Raw genomic sequence first — 27,449 nt, 5'->3', positions numbered from 1 at the left:
TTGTTTCCAGGTTGCCACCATAGCAGGAACATTACGGAGTGCAGCGTTAAAATCAAAGGTCTTGTTCGTGTACATGCAGTTGAGAGTGCACTTTTGTTGTCTGTATGGCCATTATAAAAATACGTCCGTTTTCAAACCTGTTTTGTATGTGTGATTTAAACGCTGCAATATCCCAGGTGTATGATGACCAGTCATTCTAGTGATTGATATTATGAGCAACGATGACACGCTATGAGGTCACTTGATCTGAGGGTTAAACCGCTTTCAACAGTGTTTCAGGTTTTCATATATTATGGCAAAGCCACGGGAGTGTTTATGGACGACAGGCTAGTGATCCAAATCAAGGAGATTCGGAGATTTGAACCAATGAACATCGGATTCTGGATGACTAAAGGGCGCAAATCTTGCCATCAGGTTGGATATAAACGTATGCCATTCACAGTGAAAGCATGACACACGTTAACAATATAACGATTCAACGTTTATAAAAAAATGTTTATTGAGATGATATGTGAAATATATACAATAATGATATGACAACGTTAGAGTGGCTGGATACTACCGTCAAACTAAGACGCTTACTTTACAAGCCACAAACATCCACAGTTACAGTGACCTGCCCGAATTGATGCATGTCCAAGACGCGAACCACTTTGGTGGAACCCACAAGCACGGTTATAGTGCCGACAAAGCTAAAAACATAATCAGGGCGAAACGGGATTCCAACACATAATGCCTAATTGAATCACCATTGCGCAACGAATTTAAACCACCCATTTAAGGAAATAGACTTCATGACATCTGGTTCTCTCTCTGCCGTCGTAAACAGATGTGAACCTGCAGGCGGGATAGACCACGTTGTTGTGTGTCCAGAATATCCTGTAGCCGAGGTTGTACAAGCCACGGAAGACGTTCAGCCGGTAGATGTACTTGGACCTTTCCTCTTTACCAAATACGTGGAACTCCAACGACAACTGCTTGACTCCCTTGAGGCCGTTGGTTTTGAACGCGTGGTTCAGAGATCCCCATTCAGAGTTTTCGATGTCAATCTTCATGTAGTCGATTACTCCCTGGAAATAAAAGCATGAGTTTATTTACTGCTGAATACTTTATCAATCAGTTAATAAGACGTGAGTGTGGTTTCGTACCGTCGCACACATGTGATGAGTGAGTGAACGTGTGAGTGAAGTGTATTTTTGTTAAATCACAGCGTGTCAATTTGATGCAGGACGAAAGCCTGAAAAAAAGGCAGGTCTTGGACGTTAACCAAACACTTTTGTGAAATACGGATATGGTGCTAACAAACGTTAAAACATCTCCTGGGCGAATTGAGATTCGATTCCAAAAAAATAAGCTTCTGTCGTGCTGAAGAGAACTCTGAGAGAAAGCCACACACGACTGGCTTTTCTCCCACATCTATCAGACACGTGCGTGTGTAATACCTCTCAAGTGGTTCAGGGTCAGCATTGGTAGCTTGCAATGTGTTTTGGTCATAAGAGGAAACTTAATGGATCGGGGTGTCAGGCTCGGTGACTAGGTTTATTACGTGTCATCGTACCCCGACAGTGTGGATAGCTGCTCTCAATATCAATCACTGGATTTTCTGACCCAGATTCACATGCCGCTGTCTTTTAGCTGAAATATGACTGAGTGCAATGTTTAACACACACAACAACAAAAAATCCCGTGTAATTCTTACATCAGCATGTTTGAGATCTTGTCTGATGGAGAGCATCGTCTTCATTGGCCACTGCCTCTTCCCTTTACCATCACGGTCCGACAAACCAAGGTTGTGGAAGTGGACACGCCTGCCTCTCAGATGGTCTTTTTGCTTCATGCTATAATATTAAAGAGAAACATGTTGATTACTTGTTGTAATATTGTAATATTGGCATCCTCGTCCTTACACATTAAATATATTGTATGCATTACTGAATTTAAGAGTAGGAAATATATTTCAACAATATTTCACTCCGTTTGTGAGAGGAGCCTGTCGTGTCTGGTTCGAACCTGGAGCAGGTGAACCACACACACTGCAGTTTGTGTAGCAATAGATGACGCTCCACTGTACCTAAGCCCTCCGATATATATACAAAAACATGCGAGTGTGAGTATGATTTTATGCCGCCTTTAGGAATATTACGGTGGGGGACATCAGAAATGGGCTTCACACATTGTACTTATGTGGGGAATCGAACCCGGGTCTTCGGCGTAACGAGCGAATGCTTTAATCACTAGGCTACCCCACCTCCCCTATCTATAAACATTATATCAGTGTACATTATATCATAACTTGTAGATATACATCCCTGAACAAACACACCAACAGTAGTGTGTATATCTCAGAGTGTTGTATATCTCGCGTTACCAAACCCTGAACAGAGTAGAATATTTTACAGTTTTCTGTGATGGGAGCCGGGCACTTACCTTGGATCAAAAGCGTGCACTTCACAACCGAAGGTGCTAGCGACGTCGTCGTCAAAGCTGAAGTCGTTGTCAATGCTGAAATATTTAATTTAAAAAGAAATATATATAACAATACAGTTTTGTCCAAATATACTTGATCCTCATCCTTACCATTTTCGGTCACTGGTAGTCAATGTGAAGTTTCTTACTGATGAAAATGTATTGGTATTTTATCAGAATTACAAAATACGTGTGTAGTACTGACCCGAATGAGTAGACGATGCAGTGGTCTTTCTTTGGCTTATAATGTCCATCCAGACAGACGTCCCAGCCGCCGGCTTGAATGTTGCCCATCCTAATCTTGTCTCGGCACAACACTTGGATGTTGGTCAGAAAACTGAAATACAGCACAACACGTGAATATTGTTTAGGTAACTGAAATGCGCCACAGCACTGAAATACGACACAACACATGGAGGTTGGTTAGATAACCGAAATACGACGCAACATGTGGAGATTGGTTAGAAAACTGAAATACGACACAACACGTGAATATTGCTTAGGTAACTGAAATGCACAACAGCACTGGAATACGATAAAACACGTGGAGGTTGGTTAGAAAACTGAAATACGGCACAACACGTGGGTACTGGTTAGACAACTGAAAAACCGCACAACACGTGAATGTTGTTCAGTTAACTTAAATACAATAACACGAGCACCTTGGTTACAAAACTGAAATAGGGCAAAACACGTACATATTGTTAATTTAGTTATAACACAAAATACCTACTCGTTATAAAGAGTTGCCAGTTGTTTGTTCGTCATGACCTGGAGCTTGTCGTTCATGGGGATGGGATGGGCGGCCTCAGCGTCATCCGTCACCACTGGTGACCCGACGGATGGCTTCTTCGTTGTCACAACCTGTCAACAGAAATGAAACAGTCATTGTAAGATCATGATCAACTCGTTCAAAATGTACATTCGACACACAGTGTACATGTAATTCAAAACAAAGAAGAAGCGAGCATTGCATGAAAATGTGTCAAGAGGTTTCCATGCCAAACAGAAACAACATTATTGGAAAAATGTGATGTCACAAAAAAATATCCACAAGACTGTATGACAAAGGGTGATGACTTCAATTTGCCAATCGTCAACTTTCCCTTCATGTCGAACACTAATCCAACATCTCAGCCTTTGGTGTCTACATTTCACAACATCTGTGGTACAACCGAGCATGCACTTTCTACGATTTCAGCGATGTTTAAGGTTTACAACATTCAACATTCCGTAAAGACATGTCCAGAACATTTCCACATTATATGCGTCAGTGACAAATATGATGTCTGACTCAATTGCCTATTTGGACGTGTATCACCAGTTCCCATGTCGTTGTGTTTTCAGGTGAACAATTGACTTGCCTTTACACGTGTTTGAGATATGTGCCATCGATTGAACGGGATACGCTCACCTCTTCGCGAACAAATGGTATCATCACTATTTAAGGACTGACTGAGATTGTTTTCGGTTCATTGAGGTATGACTCGAAAAACCGATGTTTACCAGGATTCGTACTGTTTGCACGTCGGTTTTCCGATTCGTTCCTGAATGAACCGAAACAAATCAACCGCCTGTCCTTATGATTTAATTCGACCTGTGTTATCAACAATAATTTATCCCAAAACAGTTGTATTCATATCAAAGAAGACAAAAATGACGAGACTGATCAACATTCCATGTGGAGGAATACATACTGTGGAGTAAAATGAATCAGGTGATTGTTTAATTTATGCACATGACTTGACACTCCCACAAAGTCAGTAGCCAATCAATGGAGGGTAAGATCAAAACAAAGTTTATAGGACCTGTCAATCAAGGCAAGAGGCGAGAAAAGCTGCAACAGTCAGACTGTCACGAACCGGAACAAATATGTCCAGGAGAAGGCGGCTGTTTCAAATGATATGGTCTGTCAGATTCAAGCATTAGTTCTGTAAGAACGGGAAGACACAGTTGCAAAATGCGGGTTAGAAATGAAATCCGAAGACATGAAATTTGTGGAACCAGCCGAGAAACCCTGCACGTTTCATGTTTCATTCCTTATCAGGCCTTCGGTCTCAGAGGGTAGTTTGGACAATGAATACGCATAAATTTCGCTAAATGTCCTGTGCATGACGATACACGTGAGCAGAAAAGGCCTTCCCTCGACTGCAATATTGGGATTCAACGACATTCCTTAGTAATAAAAATAGTCCGCTTCGGTGGGCGTGGCTTAAGTTTTTCATTCATTTGACATAATTAATTATTCGTTGTGTTCATTAAATTCCTGCATTCTGATTAGCTGAATTGGTTTATTGCATTCATTTACTAATGAATGTAAAATATTTAGCCACGCTCACGTGTATCCCCATGCACAGGACATTTAGCGAAACTCACACAAATTCATTGTCCAAACAACCCTTTGAGACTGAAGGCCAAGAAGGAATAAAACAGCAAACGTGCCGGCTCGCCTCGGTTCCACAACTTTAATGTCTTCGGGTTTCATTTCTAACTAGCATGTTTCCAACTGCGTCTTCCCAGTCTCAGGGAACTAATGTTTGAATCTTGCGGTAACGGACCGTGTCATTTGAAACAGCCGCCATCTCGCGGACATATTTGTTCCAGTTCGTGACAGTCTGATTGTTGCAATTCTTCTCGCCTCTTGCCTTGATTGACAGGTCAATGTTCAATCATATTCTCCGTTGACTGGCTACTGACTTTGTGGTCAAGTTATGTGCATAAATTAAACAATCACCTGATTAAAGTCATGCCACCGTATGTATCCCTACACCTGGAATGTTTATAAATGTCGTCTTTTTTGTCTGCTTCGATATACACAACTATTTTTAGTTAAACTTTTGTTGATAAAACATGTTTTCATTGTCGAATTTAATTATATCCGCGTATCGGATTCTAACAAAAGTTTGCACATCGGTTCTTCGATTCATACCTCAATGAACGGAAACAAATACACAGTCAATGCTTAAATGAATGCAATAGCGAGTGGCCAATCAGTCATCAACACATGCTCATGGTGTAGTCGGAATCAAACAATGGATGCTGTTTTTAGCAGATATTTCGTATGATTACATTTTGTCGTTCATATTCACTCACCTGAGCGCTGGACTTGAGTTGACTCATGACTTGTAGATCCAGAACCATTGCCTGTAGTTGTGTGGTCCTGGTTGCTACATATAGCAGTGCTGCAGATACTGTGAAGGCAGCAAGTATGGAATAATAGTGCTTCATATTCATCCTTAAGCCTGCAAAACGCTCAGACAACGGGACACGAACGTTTCAGGTGAGCCCTGTCTGTAAAAGAAAGTGTGAAATACAGTTTTTCATGTGACGGATGTCACCGATAGAGCAGGACACGCTCACTATTCTGAGAACTCATATTATCATAGATACGTTAAACAACAGACAGACAGACAGACAGACAGACACCTGAATTGACTTCTGAGTTGTGATCAGCGTTTTTATATGGTCATCGGGAATAATAACAACAACAACAAACGTATATTTTGCTTCAAGGTCATAGCTATGACATATTGAAGGTACAAATGGAGATTTATGGTGACACGAGGCATGAGACAGACGTGCGTCAACTATACGTTCAATTGCAACAGACTAATAAATTTAATTAAACATCTTGAGGATTTCTTTTACAAACTGTGCTAGTTTTCTTTGTTCAATAGACTTTCAGTATTTAGTAGCATATCAAGTGTTATCGTACTAGGTCTTGTAAAGTACTTCTTTTGAATATATAACTTACGCAGGTTATGCAGAAAAGGACATATTAGTAGATATTGATATTCGTCAGCTAAGTCCTGTTTATTACAGTGACTACAAATTCTGTCTTCCCGCGGTATATTTTCCCATCGCCCCTTTTCTATTGGTAATCTATGGTTTGTGGATCTTATTTCAGTAATCGGGCTACTGAGTCTTAAGGGTAGCGACAGCAGATGATTTTCTTACTGGATTTTATCTTTAAATATTCGGTAAAATACTGCATTGGAAGAGTTGTTTATCCAACTTGTCCAAGTCTGGCTAAACTGGCTAAACTGTTTCATAACACATTTTAATACGTTTATATTTGGCATGAATTCTTGGGTCCATTTAAAACTAAGGCCTAATCCATCAAATAATCCTTTAACATATTCGAGTCAGCTGTATTCATCGTTACAGGAGTCTGAACATAATACATTATACATAACAGTACACAATTTCGTTGGTATATATAAATGATCTTAGACCAGTATGTCAACATTCTTTGTTTAATTAAATCCGTAATATAGGTTCTTCCCAGTTCTCCATATACAAAATAGTGGGGTGTGCTTTTTTTTACCCTTAGTATATATTTTAGAAAATCTGTGTGAACCTTTTCTATCATATCTAGTTTACCAAATCCCCAGATTTCGGAACCATATGTTAATATAGGCATGATTGTTTGATCAAATAATAATAGCTGGCAGTTTATTGGTAAATCAAGGTTACGTAATCTAATATATGATAAATGCATAACTTTTCTAGCTTGAGCTACTAACGACATCTTGGCTGCTAGGAAATTTCAAGTTCGTTTCAAAACCAGACCCAAGTACTTATATTGATCTACTACTTCAACAACATTATCGCCTATTCTAAACACAGTATTGTTCTTTCTTGATCCAAATACAACCACCTTATATTAGTTTTATCAATATTAATATTCAACTTCCATTGTGTACAATATTCATAAAAAACATTCATGTTATTTTGAAGGTCATAGGCGTTATCTGCAAGAATAATAGTATCATCTGCATATAGCCAAACAATAATATTTTTGCAGAATCTAACTACTTAATCTTCCGATATAATATCAATACCTTTACATATTTACTGTTGTAGATATTCTTCAAGGTCATTTAGGTACAGGGCAAAGAGAATTGGCGATAGATTTACCCCCTGTCTTACCCCTATATCACTAGAGAAAAACGATGAATTTTCACCATAAGCAACAATACACGACTTTATGCCTTGGTACATGTTAAATATGATTTGGAAACATTTACCATGTACATTTGTTTTGATAATTTTTGCCAGAGTCCAAAGCGCCAAACGTTATCGAAATCTATAAATGTACAATATAGTTTCTTTTTGTGTGACCTGAGGTATTTAATGAAGGGGTGCAATACGAACATGTTATCAACAGTAGAATATCCGTATCGAAATCCTCCTTGTGATTCTGATAACAAATTATTATTTCTAGATAGTTATTAATTCTGTCACTTAAACTAGAAGTAAACAATTTACCGAGGCAGCTAAAAAGAGTAATGGGTCGGTAAGAGTTCGGATCTTTACGATCACCTTTTTATAAATAGGTTTGATCAATCCGAGGACCCATTCTTCTGGTAAGATGCCTGCATCAAATATAATATTAAATAATTTATGATACACTTTGATAAACAAATCAATAGTATATTTCAAATATTCATTTAGGATTTCATCTATTTCCGGCGATTTATTTGTCTTAAGTTTCGAAACTGACTTCGTCTTTTCTGCTATTGTTATTTCCTGGTTAAGGATATGGTCATCGTTTTCGTCAACTTGCAGTTCTATATCAGAGTCCATTTCTGGAGATATATTGGTATTTTTGAAAAACGTAAAGAAAGAGTCAAGATCATATTCCTCCGGTTGCGTTTTTTTCTTAAATTTATTCAGTAACTTCCAATAATCTTTAGGGGACTTTGTACGCATATTTTGCATGTTTTTCTGCATATTAAGACGTACTGTTTGATATACTTATTTACTTAATAACGTCCCATAATGCGTACATTGTCCCAGGGGGCGCAGCCGAGCACACATCAGGAAAACCCCACAGGCATTAGACGTTGATAAGGTGTCGCAATTACAGATTAAGAATCGAAGATGGTGAGATATCAATCGATTGGTTATCACCGCAGTTGATAGCAATCACTTATTCACGATTAGGATAGAGCTGTGATGAGTTTCACCCTCTTGGAACAGATCTGTATTTTATGCCATATGGTGTGGGTTTTTTTAACCTTTATACAATGTATTTCACATAATGTCTGTGATTATGGGTATAAGGCAGTACTGCCGATCGTATCGTAGAACTATGGCAATGAGTATTTTATGGTCACTCATTCTTACCAAAGCAGTTTACTTTATCCAAAATACAGTTCATACTACTTCATGTACTTAAGTTGCTTTGGTATTCAGTAGACATTCTGAGTATTGATTTCTTTATTTCCGTAGTCAGGAGGCCACAGGCCTTTAGTACATTAATACTAAGTGCATTCAGAGCAGTAGAGTCTATAACATAATATTTTTCGGTTTCTCATTGCATGATAAATGTACATAGATAAATTTTGTAAAAGTAAGATATACTTAGCCCTTAATGTTGCATTAAATGTGCAACAACAAAAAAGTGATATTCATCTTCAATGTCATTCAGGGCGCACAATTGACAAATGCGTTCTTCTCTTTTAATACCCGTGTAACGTCCAGTTTCAATAAAAAGATCATGTGAACAACATCGAAATCTTGCTAAGGAAACCCGGAATTATTTTACATTTAAACAAAATAAATACTGTTCGGGATATAAATCATTTTTTACCATTTTTGTGATAAATACATTTGTTTGATTCAGATACAGTTTGAGACCAATTTTGTTATATATATCTTTAAGTCTTTGCGTCAGTGATCTAATGTAATAAGAATGACATTGTATATTTTGTTCACACTATACATAGCCATAACCAACGGAAAACGGATATTCTGTACAGCTATTTACTAAACTGTTCATCCATTTTGAGTATAATTTATTAGGAATAAAAAGTATTACTTTGCATAGGCTCGCAAAATACATGTTTTATTATAAATATATTATGTCTACAATACGAAAACATTCTCTGCTAATAATCTCTATTTACAATATCTTTTATCGATTTGGTCAATTTGTTGAAGCTGGAAGTTTGTGGACAATAGAACATATAGATATGTAGTGGGTCCCCATGGGTACTGGTTGTGCTCCTCTCCAGACTGATCTGTTTTTGTTCGGATACGAATTGGATTTCTTTTATTAATCAAGTAAAATCACAAAGAAGGAAGACGTTCTGAGGAATTTACTAAATACGTGGTTTGTTTAACATGAAACACGATGCCTTTCCATTCTGTGAACTTCACATGGTATTTTCACGCCTCGTTTTCGCACTGGCTCTTACATTAATGGATTGGGTGGTCAGACGCAGTGTCCGCACAATCAGTGACCTGATTCATACATCGGGTGAAGGCGTACCCCGACTGCGTGTATGGTTTCTTATTATGCCAATCACTGGATTGTCTGGTCAAGACTCGATTGTTTGCAGGCCTCGTCATATGGCAGGATAACTGCTATGCAGCATCACTACTATAATAATAATAATGATATTAAATAAAGCTGCGCGCAGCGATGTCGGGCTCTACGATTTCTCATATCACTGAGTCATTTAGTTCGAGCCTACTTAAATCCACTTCATAAATACAGTGCACATGATAATTATATAATTTAATTAATAATTTGATCTTTCACTGGTCCGTTTTGACGAAACTGGTGGGTGCCGGAGCATTCTTGGGTGTTCGTAACCCATTTTAGTGCTCGTTCATATCCGAACCCTGAAATGGTTTGCTTGTACCAATGCCATAAAAATTAAGGCACCGATTGTGGTATATCACCGCTACTTAAAAGGCGTGTGCAGGAGGGTCCCAGGGTGTCCTATACACATTTTAGACCTCGACCATGTTCGAATCCTCAAATGGTTTGCTTGTACCAAAGTCGTCAGAGATTTAGCACTGGTTGTGGCATATCACTGCTTCGACACTGGCATGTTCTGGAGTATCCCCGGGTGTTCTAAGCACATTTCCAACCTCGACCATTTTCGAATCCTCACATGTACCAACGTGTCCAATGTATGCAGCGCTTGCAGGACATCGCCTCTACGAAATCGATGGTTCCGGGGTGTACCCTTTATCTTCTAAACCCATTTCTTACTTCGACCACGTTTGAATCCTCAAATGGGGGCACGGGTGGCCCAGTCATCTAAGGCGACGCGATTCGCCGTGCAGAGTTGCATCCCTTGGGCACGCCAGAAACCTATGATTGTGGGTTCGAATCCCGATTCGTCCCAATTATGTTTCTAGGTTTGTCAGCACCATACCCGTGCTCGTGTGTTTCACCGAAGTGGTAAACGTCCGAGACCTGCATCACTTCGGGCTTTCCTCCCACATTAAGCTGACACGCCGCGATATAACTGAAATCCTGTTAAAAGTCAGTCAGTCAGAATCCTCAAATGCGGAACAAGCCGATTAAACTCGGAATGTTTTAAAAATTGCAGCGCCATCTTGCGTTCTTTATTGTCAACGTCCTTCGGCAGTTTATTGTGTCCTTTCGTGAGCACTGACGTTCTTTAGTACACATTGTTCTTTCTTTTCATATGATGTCACGTAACATTTGACTAATATATTGTGTACTTTTGACCTCTATTTCAACTTTGTAAGTTTTAACCGGCGTCTGTTTGTTTTATATTTTGACCTTTATTAATAACATTTAATACTTTAGTCATAACATTTGACTATTATTGCATACTTTTGTCCTTTATTTCAACTTAGTATTTTTAAACCAAATGGCCGCCCATAATATTTCACTGGTTCGTTTTGACGTACAATCGTATTTTCAATGAGCAAATACCTTCGTTTCGGCGCTTGTCCCCTTTGATAAGCATCCGAAAGGAAGATGCGCATTTTGACCCGTGCGTTCCAGCTACACTAAAAGCAGTTAACTGGTCATTGCGAGGCAAGGTTATTCATATTTGACGCACGTGGCGAGCTAGGTGGCGCGCATTGGAAAGCCATATTCAACAGATGAGGACACGTGTTTTAGTGTGAGACAGAAATAGACGTAATACGAGGGAGAAGTGCACTTTACCGGGCGCACTTTTTCAGATCCAATTAGGTGGGTGTTGGATCGTGAAGCGAGAGTCACCGGACCTATCAGTGTATCTGCATTTCCTACGATTCTTTCAGAAGCATCAATTTCACTGAATCCATCCGAATCATCACTTTATTTTGCACAATCGGCTACATTCTCTGGCTCGCAGTCATTCAAGAAGTTTTTGACTATACTGTTTGCACCCTTTTCCATTTTGGTACACCAAGTTTCATCAAATACAACGCCCGAGTTTTTGTACAGTTCACTATTCGTAAGTAACCAGTGTAATGCTGCAAGAACATGGTTTGCGAGAACGTTCTCTGTCACCTCAACTTTCTTGTATGCAAGTTTTCTTTTCAGTTTTACTGCAACAGTGGTTTCCCCAAATGTGCGTGGCAATAGTAGGCTGTATGTCGACAGGAACATTCATGGATGCTGAGCTGTCCGCCTCTTGGAAGTTCACATATTTGCATGAAAGGAATTCTTAAACCTATCAAACGTTCTTCAAGCTGGTGCAAATTAAGCTCTGTTGGATTTGGTGGGAATGAAACTTTATTCGCCTTTGCAAGACAAGGCATCTTGTTGTTTCTCAAATTTGTATCACAGGTCTTACAAATCCATTCCTTGCTGTTTCGAGAGATATAACCAGTTTGTGAACAAGTGAATGATTATGGGACACATATGAAAGTTCAACAGCAGAGTGCCGGAACCATGTTTGATGACACGAAGTGCACTCATATACAGGACCATCTGCAACGGCTTTCAAAAACTTCTGCTTGCCGCTTAGCATTGTTGAACCTTTCTTCGGGCTTTTTTCATGATTCTTTACTTGCGGATCTTTCCTCTTTTTGGCTTTTAATGTTCTATTTCTCTTTCTATCCTAGACGGACTGGTTCCGTCTGTACGCCTGCTTTGCAATTCGTTCCATTTCTGTGAAAAAAACTGACTTTCTGGCTTTTCTTTTACATAACAATTCAGATTGTTTCTCTTTCTGTCTGTTTTCAGGCACACTTCTACTTATTGCTTTCCTCTGTCTATCTGAAATTTGTTCTTTCTATTTTATGTCTGGTTTCAATCGAGATTTGGCCTTAATACAGGCTTCACGTTTCTAGATTTCTGGAAAACTTCTTTTGACCTCTTTCATCTGTCTCTCTGAAGTTTGTTCTTTTTGTTTATTTTGTGGCACACGTCTTTCAATCTCTTTCCTCTGTCTATCTGATGTTTGTTCTTTTTGTTTTATTTCTGTTTTTTTATCGAGATTTGGCCTTAATACAGGCTTCACGTTCCTTGATTTTTGGAAAACTTCTTTCACTCTCTTTCCTCTGTCTATCTGAAACTTGTTCTTTTTGCCTATATTGTGGTACACGTCTTTCAATCTCTTTCCTCAGTCTATATGATGTCTGTTCTTTTTGTCTATTTTTGTGACACACGTCTTTCAATCTCTTTCCTCCGTCTATCTGATGGTTGTTCTTTTTGCCTATATTGTGGTACACGTCTTTCAATCTCTTTCCTCAGTCTATATGATGTCTGTTCTTTTTGTCTATTTTTGTGGCACACGTCTTTCAATCTCTTTCCTCCGTCTATCTGATGTTTGTTCTTTTTGCCTATATTGTGGTACACGTCTTTCAATCTCTTTCCTCAGTCTATATTATGTCTGTTCTTTTTGTCTATTTTTGTGGCACACGTCTTTCAATCTCTTTCCACCGTCTATCTGATGTTTGTTCTTTTTGCCTATATTGTGGTACACGTCTTTCAATCTCTTTCCTCAGTCTATATTATGTCTGTTCTTTTTGTCTATTTTTGTGGTACACGTCTTTCAAGCTCTTTCCTCTGTCTATCTGATGATTGTTCTTTCTGTTTTAATTCTGGTTTGGATCGAGATTTGGCTTTAATACAGGCTTCACGTTCCTTGATTTCTTGAAAACTTCTTTTGATCTCTTTCCTCTGTCTATCTGAAACTTGTTCTTTTTTCCTATATTGTGGTACACGTCTTTCGGTCTCTTTTCTCTGTCTATCTGATGATTGTTCTTTCTGTATAAATTCTGGTTTTAATCGAGATTTGGCCTTAATACAGGCTTCACGTTTCTTGATTTCTGAACAACTCCTTCTGATATCTTTCCTCTGTCTATCGGACACTTGTTCTTGCTCTCTGATTTGTGATATGCTTCTTCTGGTTTCTTGTCTGTTTCTATCATATAGTTTCTCATTTATCTTGTATACCTCATTTGTTCGTTGCTTTTTTGGATTCCTTTAGGTAATATTTCCGGCTTGTCTTTATTTGCCTTTCTATTTTTCTATCCACAGTTGCTTCATAGCATCCATTGCTGTTGGACATCATATAAGTGCCATGAGCATGTGAATAAAAAAACAAGTACTTGTGTCCTCTTCTTATTGCTGAGCAAATTCCACCTGCCATGACCAAGGCAAATTCACAAAGTCACAGTAACAGATGACGTGAGAGTGTAAACAAAGAGGAGTGTTGCTCTCTTATGATGGTTCCTACATATATATTAAGCTTGTCAATAGTGTATGAAACAGAATCAAGTAAAACAACAGGGGGCAATTCAGAAATTTCTAGCAAGTATGACTTTTGGGGGGATTTCAGTTCCTGAATAACGCTTTTATAATGGTTATCAACTCTTATCAAAATTTCATCCAACATGTACGGTGTGTATTGAATGTCAATCACTTTTGAAAACAGCAGAACCATCACAGCACTGTGCACTGTCTACCTCTAGACTCTGAACAAAATCTGTTGTCTGATTGTGAAAAATTTCCCATTTTTTTTTCAGGAATTTGTCTTGGAGGTAGCATGCTTGCATTCAATACTGGTATTTTAAAAGTATCGCGTGTAGCTTTTACTTTTGAACCTTGGCAGACGTTTTGTTGCATTTAGTGTATCATGCTGGCTTGTACTTCTTACATCAGTTCTTTTTGTAGTTAGGGCAGATATTTCACTTGAAGTTTGGGAAGCATGTGTGTTCATGCTTTGGGCAGATTTGTTTTTCTTATGTTTGCTTTGTTCATATGTATTTTTCTCAAACGTTTTCTCTCACAGATTGTTTTTAACATATATTTTTTCACAGGTTCTTGGCACAGATTCATTTTGACTTTTTACTTGAGCTTCTTTGAGTTTTTACTTGACCTTCATTTTGAGTTTTTACAGTTGGAGCTCTGTGAGTTCGTTGGGGATCACAGGTGACACCATGAGTTCTTTGGGGATCATAGTGGGTAGTTTTGCTTACGATACCAGCCTCACTGTGAGTTCGTTCGGGATCACAGCGAGTAGTTTTAGGGAGGATACCAGCCTCAGTCCGTCTCTTCTTGTGGACTCCACACATCGCCTAGGACATCTTCCACTTTTTACTTCTCGGCATCTTGCAAATGCATCAAATACAAAACCTTGATAATCAATTTGTTAAAAACATCAAATAAAAGAACTGATACATTAATCAGTTTCAAATTGTTATCAGTGTCATTTTTTTCATTCTACTGTGATATTAAAGAGGAATCCTAAGTTTTGATCTAGCTTTGAAATTCTGAGATGTGGCTTTCAGAAACGGGTTTTTTTAGCCGAAGAGTAAGACTAATGTTGAACATGTCAACTCCAAGCAAGAAAAAATAAAAAATGATCCAAAAACAAAGATCTCGAAACAGGATTGATACAAAAACAACAACATTATAACCTGTCGTACCAAGCAGATAAGTCAAAACTCCGGGAGATCTCCGGACATGATTGAAACAACTGTATTAAGTCTTTAAAAACTAGATATAAATCAAAGCGTGGGCTTCCGATAACCCCTGCTTCTCGCATATGTAAAAAGTTTCAAGCCCATTATGTACCAGTGGCCGAGATGTGCTGCAGAAACCCATATTTAACTTGTATTTTTATTACTTGAGGACAGTAAAATTGACGTCACTGTGACCGCATTTTAGGATGTGCCACACTGCCTTCCTGTCATGTACCTATTAACAAAGTTTGATGCCCAAGCATGAAACAGCAGCCGACATATGCTCTGGTAGCCATTAGTACAAGATGTCAAGGTCGAATCTAGGTCACAGGGACCTCATTTTAGGATACGCCTACCCGCCTTCCAATGATATTATGTACCTATCTGCAAAGTCTGATGACCATTTGTGAAACGATAACAGATATTCATACACTGAACCGCAAAGGAAACGTCACCATGGATAGATATATGAGAAACCTTATTTGTCCAAACACTGTAAACATACTTTGAGACATATTAAAAAGATTAAACTTGGCAAAACTGATCATCAAGGTTGAAATTAAAGTGTAAATTGTTCTTAAAGTGAAACACAACACTTGTCTCCGAGAAAATGGCATCACAAGTCAGTATTTCGTGTGTCCGCCATGTGCACTGATGACTGTCGTGCAACGTCGATACATGGAATGGATGAGGCGGTTGGTGAAGGCATGAGCCCACAGAGGAACGCCTGACGCAGTTCAGCTGCAGTTGTCGGCCTTGGTCGGACGTCATTCAGCCGGACTGAATCTCGTCCCACAGGTGCTCAATGGGATTTAAATCGGGACAGAGGGTAGGCCACAGCATGGTTCTGATGCCATTCTGATGGAGGAAGTCTCTTGTTGCTCTCGCAGTGTGGGCACGGGCGTTATCATGCTGAAACTCGTGGTTGTGGCGACGTGCCAAATGAGGTATGGCGTGTGGTCTCAAGACTTGATCAATGTACCGAGCTGCTGTGACACCATTGCCTCTCCCTCAACCGATGTTCTGGAAGACCACAGGGCCGGCCCTCTGTGCAAGACCAATTCCACCCCACACCATGATGCTCGGACCACCCCATGAGTCTCTCTCAACAACACAAGCATCCGAATAACGTTCCCCATGGCGTCGCGAGACTCTCTCTCTCTTTCTCTCTGTGATGGTAAGCAGGCGGGATGTAGTAGCCTTGATATCTGTTCATTGCTGGCTGGATCCTACATCCCGCCTGCATACCATCACCTAATTGCTAAATCCATAGGTCCATCCAATTAATCCACTGGCTTCCAATCATCTCTATCAGTCTGCTTACTGACTGTGTCCATTAGACAGTTCACTGGCTTCTTATTCACTGGCCTCCAATCATCCCTATCAGCTTCCGTGGTTGTTTACCCTGTCCCATATAGTCATCCACTGGCTTCCAATTATCTTAATCAGCTCTCTGTGTCCATCAATCAGTTTACTGTATAAACATTGATGTTAATAAGTATATATACCTATGTTGTTTAGCACTATCCAAACAACAACTGCAAACAACTAGAAACCCCAGAACACGCACTCATCCACTGCACACATTACCTAACACATCGAACCGCATTACAAACCACCCTCAATCTTAACAAGGCTATCACTCTAGAAGCAATACTAAACCCACAAAATAAACTAGAAAACTTCAAGGCCTTAGGCGTATTCTTAATCAAAACGGAACTAATAAAACGCATCTAAAAACACTATAATCTACCAAATCAAAATCACATAAACAAACAAACATCCACCATACCCAGCTCCCTTAGTTCTACTCCCCAACCCCATCGGCATCTATTCCAAATCTCAAAATTCCCAAATTCTATAAAAGCAACCCCTTAAGCCCCCTCTTGGGTTGCACACACCACTTTCGCCCCTTTCCGAAACACATTAAATGGCCGGGCCGGGCCCGTGTTCGAAATACGCATCAGTCGGAAAGCGCACGTTAAATCTCCAAAGTAAGTAAGTAAGTAAGCACTATCCATCACTTGCTTGATAAAGGTGTTAGGATCTACACCGAAACGTCACACGAATTGTAATAAAGAAGTTGTTCATCCATAGATCTTGTCTTACTTCATCCCACCAACTTCTAAATGCCACTTAAAGAAGTTATCATGATTGTGTTTGTCTCTTTATACCCAGCAATTGTATATATGGTTATGGGGTGAGGATCTCAACTGTTTCGAAGTTATGACCCAGGGATTAAGTCTCCAGGATCGGAGCAAGACCCCCGGGCCATCCTGGTAGCATATGTGCATTCCTCTCATTATACTCAGCAATTAACAGTTTGGAGAGCTAGAATCGGGTGTTTTGTCCCTCGGGGCAGACGGCCACGATGCATGTACCCCGATATACAGCTACCATGTGGGACGAGGTTGGGATGTCGCCTGCTCTTGTTGTATTTAACATTGCTACTTGCTTCAGGGGACGTGGAGTCAACCCAGGCCCACCTAAAACACCCCGCAGTTCTTCAGATACTAGGGTTCAGACTAGGTTATCATCTCAGAATGTGGCAGGTCAATATGTGACCCCGGATAATGAGATCCCTCTCAGTGACCTCGCTAAATCGCTTGAATGTATTCAATCACAAATGACATCACTCTATACAAAGCTCGATCAATTTCGTAAGGAAGTGAGTGTGAGGCTGGATACATTACCGGATGAAAACGACAAGTTGAGAAAACACGTATCAGACCTGGAAATAAAAACTGATAATCTGGAGGCTCAGTCCCGGCGCTGCAACTTGATTTTTCATGGGCTGTCAGAAAGAAAGGATGAGACATGGAGTGAAACAGAGAGCACGGTGAGGGATTTTATGAGTTCATCACCGAACATAAGCTCCGCCAGCACAGTTAGTATTGAACGTGCACACAGGCTGCATTGACGCAGAGGAAACAGACCTGTGATTGTCAAATTCACTTTCTTTAAGGACAAATCTGAAGTATTGGATACTGCAAGAAAAACTTTAAAAGGGAATGAGCAATTAAGAGTGTCTGAAGATTTCGCAACTGGACCACTTCCATCAGTGAGACGAGTCACCAGCTGACCCAAGTCAGTCATCAGGATAGGGATATGGCAATGGCCACAGTGACACTAAATCTAGCGCTGATGATTACATTGTCACAGACAATAATTCTGCACAAACTGTTATGTATGTGAACTCAAACCTGAATTCTAGTACAGAGTTCACACATTTCGCTGCACAACAGACTTTGGAACCGGCACATTCATGTGGTGGTGTGTTAATCAATGTAAATACTAACCATGATACTACAGATTGCAGTGCTACTAAACAGGTCTTTGATCATCGAATACCAGACTCAACCAAGTTTACCAGTCATGAAGAGAGTACTCAATACTTTTGTCAGGCAGAACCCAGTGTAAACATTGACTCAACATCAGACAGAGCTGATGTTATGAGGGACTACAGTCCATTAGTTATACAAGATTTGATTACCACTATATCTTCATGGGATATTAACGGCTAGAAATAAAAAAATGTGGATCCGTATTTTTCTGCCTTTTGTAAAAATTATGACATTTTCTGTTTAATAGAGACAATGTGTATGAATGCGCATGATATTTTGCAAAATCTATTTACCGACAATGACATCTTTCGTTGCAATCCAAAACGTTATAAATCCCGTGGAAGGTTTTCAGGAGGAATATCAGTATGTATTAAACATAGTATATCCCCTTTTCTTGAAAGAGTTTACGGCCATGTAATGCTCTATTTTTCAGGGTGAAGAATGAGTTGTCTCCCTTACATATTATCCTTGTGTTTGTTTACATCAAAACTGAGGGTTCACCAGTATATGCAAACAGTGAAGAGAAAGGAATTGACATGCTTGATCGGGAACTTACTAACATTCTTTATGATTATGGCGATTCATGCGAATTTATTTTATGTGGAGACTGGAAATAAGGTAGATTATATAATAAATGATGAGGTTGATTATTTACCTGTTGACATTGATTATAAAACCGATAACCTTTCTCGTCCTCGACAATCTCTAGATAAAGGCATAAACAACTATGGCTTATATTTATTAGATATGTGTAAGATACTTGGCATCCATATAGTTCATGGAAGATTTAACTCAGATATCATGGGCAATTTGACTTATGTGTCACATTCTGGATGCAGCGTTGTTGGTTATTTTATTATTTCTACTGATATGTTCACAAATGTAATAGATATGTCGGTTCTTCAGCAAACTGAGTCAGACCATTTGCCAATGCTATGTACTCTGAAGAACATCCTGCCTTCAGTTTGTCAACCCAATAAGAGGCCTGAAAATACTCATTTGTTAATAAATAATATAGTTAGATACAGACTCCCTGAAGATAAGAACACTTCGGATCAAAAATATTTATGCAGCACTGCGAGTAAGGAAATGTTTAATGAATTTTCTATATTATTAAAACATAATGTTGATACTGCTGTAGGAAAATTATGTGATATTTTAAGTCATTGTGGTAAAAAAGCACGATAAGCAACAACCGCCCTGGTTTGATATAGAGTGTTCTAAGCTAAAATCTAGAAAACATAGGTTACTGAACAAGTTTGGAACATATAAATGTGAAATATTTACACCTTTATCTCAAGGCGAAATCTGAGTACAGGAAATGCTGTAAACGAACGAAGAATATATTCGATGCTAAACTGTGTGATGATATAAAGTTGGCAGCTAAACATGGAGACTGTAAACGTTTCTGGAATTCATTAAAAAGGGCGATACGAGGTAATACATCTGGTTACTCCTTGTCACCAGATATCTGGTTCACTTATTTTAAAGATCTACTTAACCCCGCATTTAATAACTTGGAAGCAAAACCCTTTGATTGTTATGTAACTCAGTTTGTACATTCCCATTCAAGTGAAGACTGCAACGAGTTACCATTTACAGATGATCTATTATCAGGTGAAATATCAGAGAAGGAGATTGAGTGTGCATTACTAAATTTGAAAGCTGGTAAATCTGCCGGCGAAGATGGAATACCAGCTGAAATGTATAGGTTATCAGGCAAAATTCTGTTACCATATTTAAAATTAATATTTAATAAAATTATGAATACTGGAGTGTTTCCGGAGTCGTGGAACGTTGGTATGATATTACCATTGTACAAATCGGGTACAAGGTCTGAGCCCAGTAATTACAGGGGTATTTCTGTTTTAAATGTGACGGGAAAGCTGTTTACTTTCATTATAGAAAAGCGTCTTAGAGTTTGGTTTGATGTGAATAATCTTTTATCTGAATCTCAGGCTGGTTTTCGCCCAAACTATTCAACGGTTGACAATTTATTTATACTGCAAGCTGTATGTTCCAAATATTTATGTAAACCGAGTGGTCGCTTTTTTGTGCATTTGTAGATTTAAAAATAGCTTTCGATTATGTGGATAGAGAAAAAATGTTATATTTACTTCATACCAAAGGATGGCAGGGGAAATTGCTTCTAGTTCTAAAAAATATGTATTCATCGGTAAAGGTTTGTATTAAAACACAATCTGGTAGAACATCTAGTGGTGTACGCCAGGGATGTATATTAAGTCCAGTTTTGTTTATTTTTTTCATTAATGAGGTCGTGACAGAAATATATAACGAACGTCATCATTGTGTGTTTGTCACACAAGATATTAGAGATTTAATGTTACTGCTATTTGCTGATGATATTATAATGTTTTCATTCTCTGTTAATGGTTTAGGGAAACAAATGAATGTATCACATTCTTTTTGCAGTTGATGGGGATTGGAAGTTAATTTGTCAAAAACAAATGTAATTGTTTTAGAAATGGAGGTATCATTGCCAAAACTTAAAAATGGACATATAGTAATATCGCCTTAAAAATAGTTACTTACTGTAAATATTTAGGCTTGACGCTATCTTCTAAACTATCATGGTCAGTTGCGTGCAAACAACTAGCATCGCAAGCATCAAAAGCAATTATACCCATCTATAATTTTTTCAAGCAAAATATACATGTATCCTTTTCTACAGCTTGCACTATATTTGACGGCAAAATCGTGCCAATCTTGCTATATGAAGCGGAATATGGGGCGCAAAATATATTGACGCTATTGAAAAAGTACATGCTTCCTACAGTAAGCGCTTTTTAATTGTTGAAAAATATGCTTCCAACAAAGCTATTTTAGGTGAAACAGGACATTATCCCATTCATGTTTTAAGTCAACTTCGAATGACAAAATATTGGTTAAAATTACTGAGGATGGAGCCGCAAAGATATCCTTACCAATGTTATAAACTACTGAAAGCTCTTGGCGACAAAGGCAAAACGAATTGGGTCTCCAATATCAGATTTTTATTATTTTAATGTGGCTATTCCTTTGTGTGGATATCCCCAGATGTAGCTATAGGGGATACAAATTTGTTGTTCTACTCTTTTAAACAAAGGTTACACGATATGTATAGTCAAAACGTGCACGACAGAATATCTTCTTCTCGTTTCCTTAGCCATTACAAGGATATCAAGTCTGCTATAGAACCAGAAAAGTATATAAGTATGTTAGATGATAAATCGCTTGTTAGGGCATTATGTAAATTCAGAGTGTCATTTCACAATTTCAGTGTAAATTTTAGACGTAGATGTGAAAAAAGGGACGTTGAAATGGGTATCTGTAAAAACTGCCAATCAGGAGAAATTGAGGATGAATGTTTTATTAGTATGTGATAAGGGGGGTGGTATCCACCACCGTTTGTACAATTTTGAATCCCCACCACCTAGGGATGCTTCCAGTCAAATTTCGTTAATTTCAAATTAGTGGTTCAGAAGAAGAAGTCGTTTGAATAAATTGTTGACGGACGGACGGACGGACGACGGACGCCACGGTATCCCGAAGGACCAAGGTGAGCTGATGAATTGTACTTATATTATCATGATAATAGGCCTAAGGACAACATACAAAATACTGATATATTTTACAAGGTAAACATTTATTGAAAATGTAATATGAATGATTCAACTGGATGTCATATGAACAATAACAAACATGTTTTACTGACCAATACAACAATGTAAATTTGCAATTTGATATCACAATTTATTGCACATCCTCAATTACTCTATATATCATATCTCTTGTACAAAATACAACTGCACATAAATTTTTGTATATATTGTACCTTACTTTAGAAAAAGAGGGGTGGGATAGGGGTGTGTGACATATCTCCTGAATTGTCCCTGGTTGTGGTTACATTGATAAGGGAAGTTATAAATATCTAGGCAGAACTAATTTGTGCGTTTGTTTGTGTTTTATATAATATATATAAATTTCATTTTTATGTGTATAATATGTTGTCTACGTAAGATACTCTATAGTTATCATGTATATATTTTAGCAGACCTACAAAAAAACCAATTCATGTCAGCTTATGACACATTCTCACTTTTGTTCTATTTATTAAATACATATTTTATATTCCATTACTGATGAAACAAATGGAGACCTGTTTTGCCGTAAAAGCATGGAGAAATAATACATTGTTTTATCATGGATCCTTATGGCTGTTGGTTGGTCATTAGGGACTCATGATTTAATATTCCCTGTATGCATAATGTACCTCAGCACATGTGACGTCACAATTCACTGATGTATCGATATGTATGTATATGTTTAACCTGATGATAGGATACACAATAACCTACTGATGTATTGATTTTTGTTTTCATTCTGTATCCAATACTCAAAAAGTAGTACATATTTCACAACAGCCTGGTCTGATAACTACTCCGGCTAGAAAGTATGCACTGACATAGTCAAGAACATGTGGTATCATAACTATTTGATAGTGATTCATAAACATATGCTTTTGATATTGTCAGAAATATGAAATGGACTCTTCTTTAAGTAGATACTTTTTCCGGTTATGAACTGATTTTGTCGCTGTTATTTACATTCAAGTCTGAAACACCTCAGGGTCCCTCCACATTGTAATTTCGACGGTGGAGGGAGCTCCATGAAGGTGTGTTGACGACTTGACATCAGCTCAGGGTCCCTCCACATTGTAATTTCGACGGTGGAGGGAGTTCCATGAAGGTGTGTTGACGACTTGACATCAGCTCAGGGTCCCTCCACATTGTAATTTCGACCGTGGAGGGAGTTCCATGAAGGTGTGTTGACGACTTGACATCAGCTCAGGGTCCCTCCACATTGTAATTTCGACGGTGGAGGGAGTTCCATGAAGGTGTGTTGACGACTTGACATCAGCTCAGGGTCCCTCCACATTGTAATTTCGACGGTGGAGGGAGATCCATGAAGGTGTGTTGACGACTTGACATCACCTCAGGGTCCCTCCACATTGTAATTTCGACGGTGGAGGGAGCTCCATGAAGGTGTGTTGACGACTTGACATCACCTCAGGGTCCCTCCACATTGTAATTTCGACGGTGGAGGGAGTTCCATGAAGGTGTGTTGACGACTTGACATCAGCTCAGGGTCCCTCCACATTGTAATTTCGACGGTGGAGGGAGCTCCATGAAGGTGTGTTGACGACTTGACATCAGCTCAGGGTCCCTCCACATTGTAATTTCGACGGTGGAGGGAGTTCCATGAAGGTGTGTTGACGACTTGACATCAGCTCAGGGTCCCTCCACGTAACTTCGACCGTGGAGGGAGTTCCATCAAGGGGTGTTGACAACGACCTGAATGACCTCGGGGCTCCTCCACATTGTAATTCCAATGGTGGAGTGAGTCCCGTAAAGGGGTGTTGTACTCATTCATGTTTGAATTTTGTATCGATTTTGATAATATATATATATATATTTTTTTTTCAAGTCTGAAACACCTCAGGGTCCCTCCACAATGTAATTTCGACGGTGGAGTGAGATTCATAAAGGGGTGTTGAATTGATTCATGTTTAAATTTCGTATCGATTTTAATAAAATATTCTTTTTATTTTTCAAGTCTGAATCACCTCAGGGTCCCTCCACAATGTAATTTCGACGGTGGAGTGAGATTCATAAAGGGGTGTTGACGACGATGAAATTTTAAAACCACATCAGATCCATGTTGGATTCGGTTGTTTTAAAGCTGCAGCAATGTTTGTAAAGTATTATTTTTGTTTCGCTACAACCTGGTCTGTATGTAAATGAAAGCCACAAAAGCCATTTCATAATCACACAAAATCTTTCCTAAAAGCAGAATTCATTGTATGTTTCTGACTTTATCACACACCTGTGTTCAAAAAGCACTATGAAATAGTGATATCAGGTGTTCATTAAAAGGTGAGTGCTTGCTGGAGTAGTCAGGAGGCCAAGTTGTTGCAAACAGTAAATACTACTTTTTGAATGTTGGATACAGAATTAAAGCATGATTCGATACAGTGGTAAGTGTATTATGGGTCATATCGTCAGGTTTAAACATATGCGTACATATATAGATACATCAGTGAATTGTGACGTCACATGTGCTGAGGAACATAATGCATATGGGGCGGTCGGGTAGCCTAGTGGTTAAAGCGTTCGCTCTTCAAGCCGAAGACCCGGGTTCGATTCCCGACATGGGTACAATGTGTGAAGCCCATTTCTGGTGTCCCCCGCCGTGATATTGCTGGAATATTGCTAAACGTGGCATAAAACCACTCACTCACTCACGCACTCACTCACATAACGCATATAGGGAATATTAAATTGTGAGTCCTTAATGAACAACCAACGGGCTATAGCATCCACGATTATACAATGTATTTTTTTATCTTTGTTATTATGGTAAATATGACGTCTCCATCTGTTTCACCAGTAACTTCAAACAAACTCTGTCATTTCATTCCAGACCCACGAACACCTGGGCCCCGTTCCGAATTTAGTGCTACAATGATAGTAAGCCTATGTTAAAGTAGGGGACTTACGATCACCTTAGCGCTAACATCGCTTTGAGGAACGGGGCCCTGGGGTAGAATAGGTCTTCAGCAACCCATGCTTGCCGTAAGAGGCGACTATTATTGTCTGAGGCGACTGATGAGATCGGGTGGTCAGGCTTGCTGACTTGGTTGATGCATGTTATCATATCCCAATTTCATGGATCGATGCTCATGATGTCAATCACTGGATTGCCAAATCCAGACTCGATTATTTACAGACTGCCTGAGTGCGGTGTTAAACAAGATGGCGAGTGACGTACCGTGTATATATATATATATGGGTCCAGTGTTTCAGTAATATCACTATCCTGTGGTTTCACACTAGAACCCTAAATCACGTTTTTGTGACAAGTAGAGCTAATATGAATGAGGTGGCGTGGTATCTGACACGAAGATAAGTAACGAGACGGAACAGTACGCATAATATACATACACATACTTGACGTTTCAAACTAATCAGTTACCAATATCAGACCACAACCCGATAGTACTGATACTTAAGAAACCTACCTTTAGAAGTTGGCTTGTTAGTTCCCAAAAACATTTACACGTATTTGTAGGACTTCTTAGAATGACGTCTGGACCTGACACTTTTCAAACGACTGCCTTACCTTATAAACTTCTAAACGCGATAGTTTGCTCGCTGAGCTATGGAATACTGTAAGGGACATTCTCGCGGTCTCGCATATGGAATACTGTAAGGGACATTCTCGCGATTTAGCATATGGAATACTGTAAGGGACATTCTCGCGATCTCGCATATGGAATACTGTAAGGGACATTCTCGCGATCTCGCATTCTCGCGATCTCGACCTTTAGAAACGAGCTAAATATGCCAAAAACACGAGAATGCGAGATCTCGAGAATGCGAGATTTGGCCAATAAATCGCGTTCTCGTGATCTCGCATTCTCATGTTTTTTTATACATAGTACTTTTTGTCAAAAGTCGACAACGCGAGAATGCAACATTCGGACATGATGAAAAATCTCGCAATCTTGCAATTTCGACTTGTCAAAATAGTCAACAAAAACAAAAAACGCGAGAACGCGAGAATGCGAATTTCATTTTCTCGCGATCTCGCGTTCTCGTGTCCTCGCGTTTTAGACGCTGTCTGTGCGCATGCGTAATATCATAAGCTTCTTTCGTGCTCTTCATTTCCAAGTAGTATTTAGCACACTTATGACTTGAGCTTGAAAATGGTATGTAATTTACATACACAAAGTCGCATGTAGAGTAGAGTAGAGTCCTCACACTTTGGTACAGTTTCCTATGTACTTTAAACTAAAACCCTCAACAGGCTCAATATAATTACACAAAAGAAATTGTGTACATGAATGTCCATGGATAGTTTACACAAGTTAAATATCTTTCAGTTTGTTACAATGATTTTACTTTGCTGTAATTGCTAAGATAAAGTGATTCAGAAATTGTGTACATTAATATCCAGTGGTAGTGAAAACATTAAAGTGTCCGGAAGCTGGAAACAAAATATCACTGTCAGTGAGAGAGCAATCTCATTGGAATCAGACCTTAGTTCTCGCTACCGCTAGACAAAGATCTAAAGACATCCCATTAGGGGTCACATCAGAACGACCTTTCATCCGACCAATCAGAGTGTCGCTTACCAGATTATGAAAGTGACAGTCGGAATGTGATTTCTAAATCGTGCAACCTCGAAAACTTTAACACGGGGTATTCCGAACAATAGTCACGGGTTTAACGACTGAATCAATACAAACGGGACTATCTATTAGCCATTCCAGAATGTTCTTTTGTTCAGGTTTCAAATTTGTAACCGAGAATTTGTCAAAATATGTTTCGAAGCGTAGTCGCCAATTTGAAATTAGTGCCATAAAGCACAAGAAAGCTGCCTTCTCATTCCACTGGTAGGTCAAAGTTCGCGCAAGGTCGGTCTGACGTGACCCGTAATGGGATGTCCTAAGATCTTTGTTTAGCCGTAGCGAGAACTAAGATCTGATTTTAATGAGACTGGTGAGAGAGTAAATATTGCTTAAAGCCACATCAGCAGTATTTCAGCTATTCGCGGCTGGACTGTCAGTTACATATCACGGCGGGGAACACCAGAAATGGGTTTCACACATTGTATCCCATGTCTTCAGCGTGATGAGCAAACGCTTTAACCACGAGGCTACCCGACCGCCCCCACTTGTATTCAGAGCCATGCCGATCCCTCAGGCTGGATATTGGGGGTACTTTCTCAGTCTGAGCATGCCTGTCATGTGGATGTCAATGACGCAGTAAATTAATAGTTAGAACTTGATTGAATTTTTAAATACACAGGAGACGGAACGTTTTATCTTGAAATTTCAACTTAGTATCTTGAAATTTCAACATAACAGAAGAAAAGAAAGGGCCTTGAGGCTTCGTG

The 27,449-nt window shown here is 39.1% G+C and overlaps 1 protein-coding gene across 1 annotated transcript; it reads right to left on the bottom strand.

The window, feature by feature from the left end:
- Positions 1-480: 480 nt before the first annotated feature.
- Positions 481-25,719, bottom strand: LOC124151055 (probable methyltransferase-like protein 24). The gene is made up of 7 exons (XM_046523356.2): positions 25,570-25,719; positions 5,560-5,757; positions 3,200-3,330; positions 2,672-2,803; positions 2,428-2,502; positions 1,700-1,838; positions 481-1,070 (listed from the first exon to the last, which is right to left on the bottom strand). Exons 2-7 carry the CDS (start codon positions 5,698-5,700, stop codon positions 765-767), a joined length of 924 nt encoding a protein of 307 aa, XP_046379312.2. The 5' UTR covers positions 5,701-5,757; positions 25,570-25,719; the 3' UTR covers positions 481-764.
- Between the last annotated feature and the right edge of the window lie 1,730 nt (positions 25,720-27,449).

The sequence above is a fragment of the Haliotis rufescens genome, unplaced genomic scaffold (assembly GCF_023055435.1).
Source record: "Haliotis rufescens isolate VD_foot unplaced genomic scaffold, xgHalRufe1.0.p SCAF_4, whole genome shotgun sequence".
Lineage (NCBI taxonomy): Eukaryota > Metazoa > Mollusca > Gastropoda > Lepetellida > Haliotidae > Haliotis > Haliotis rufescens.
This window is presented reverse-complemented; position numbering and strand designations above follow the sequence as displayed.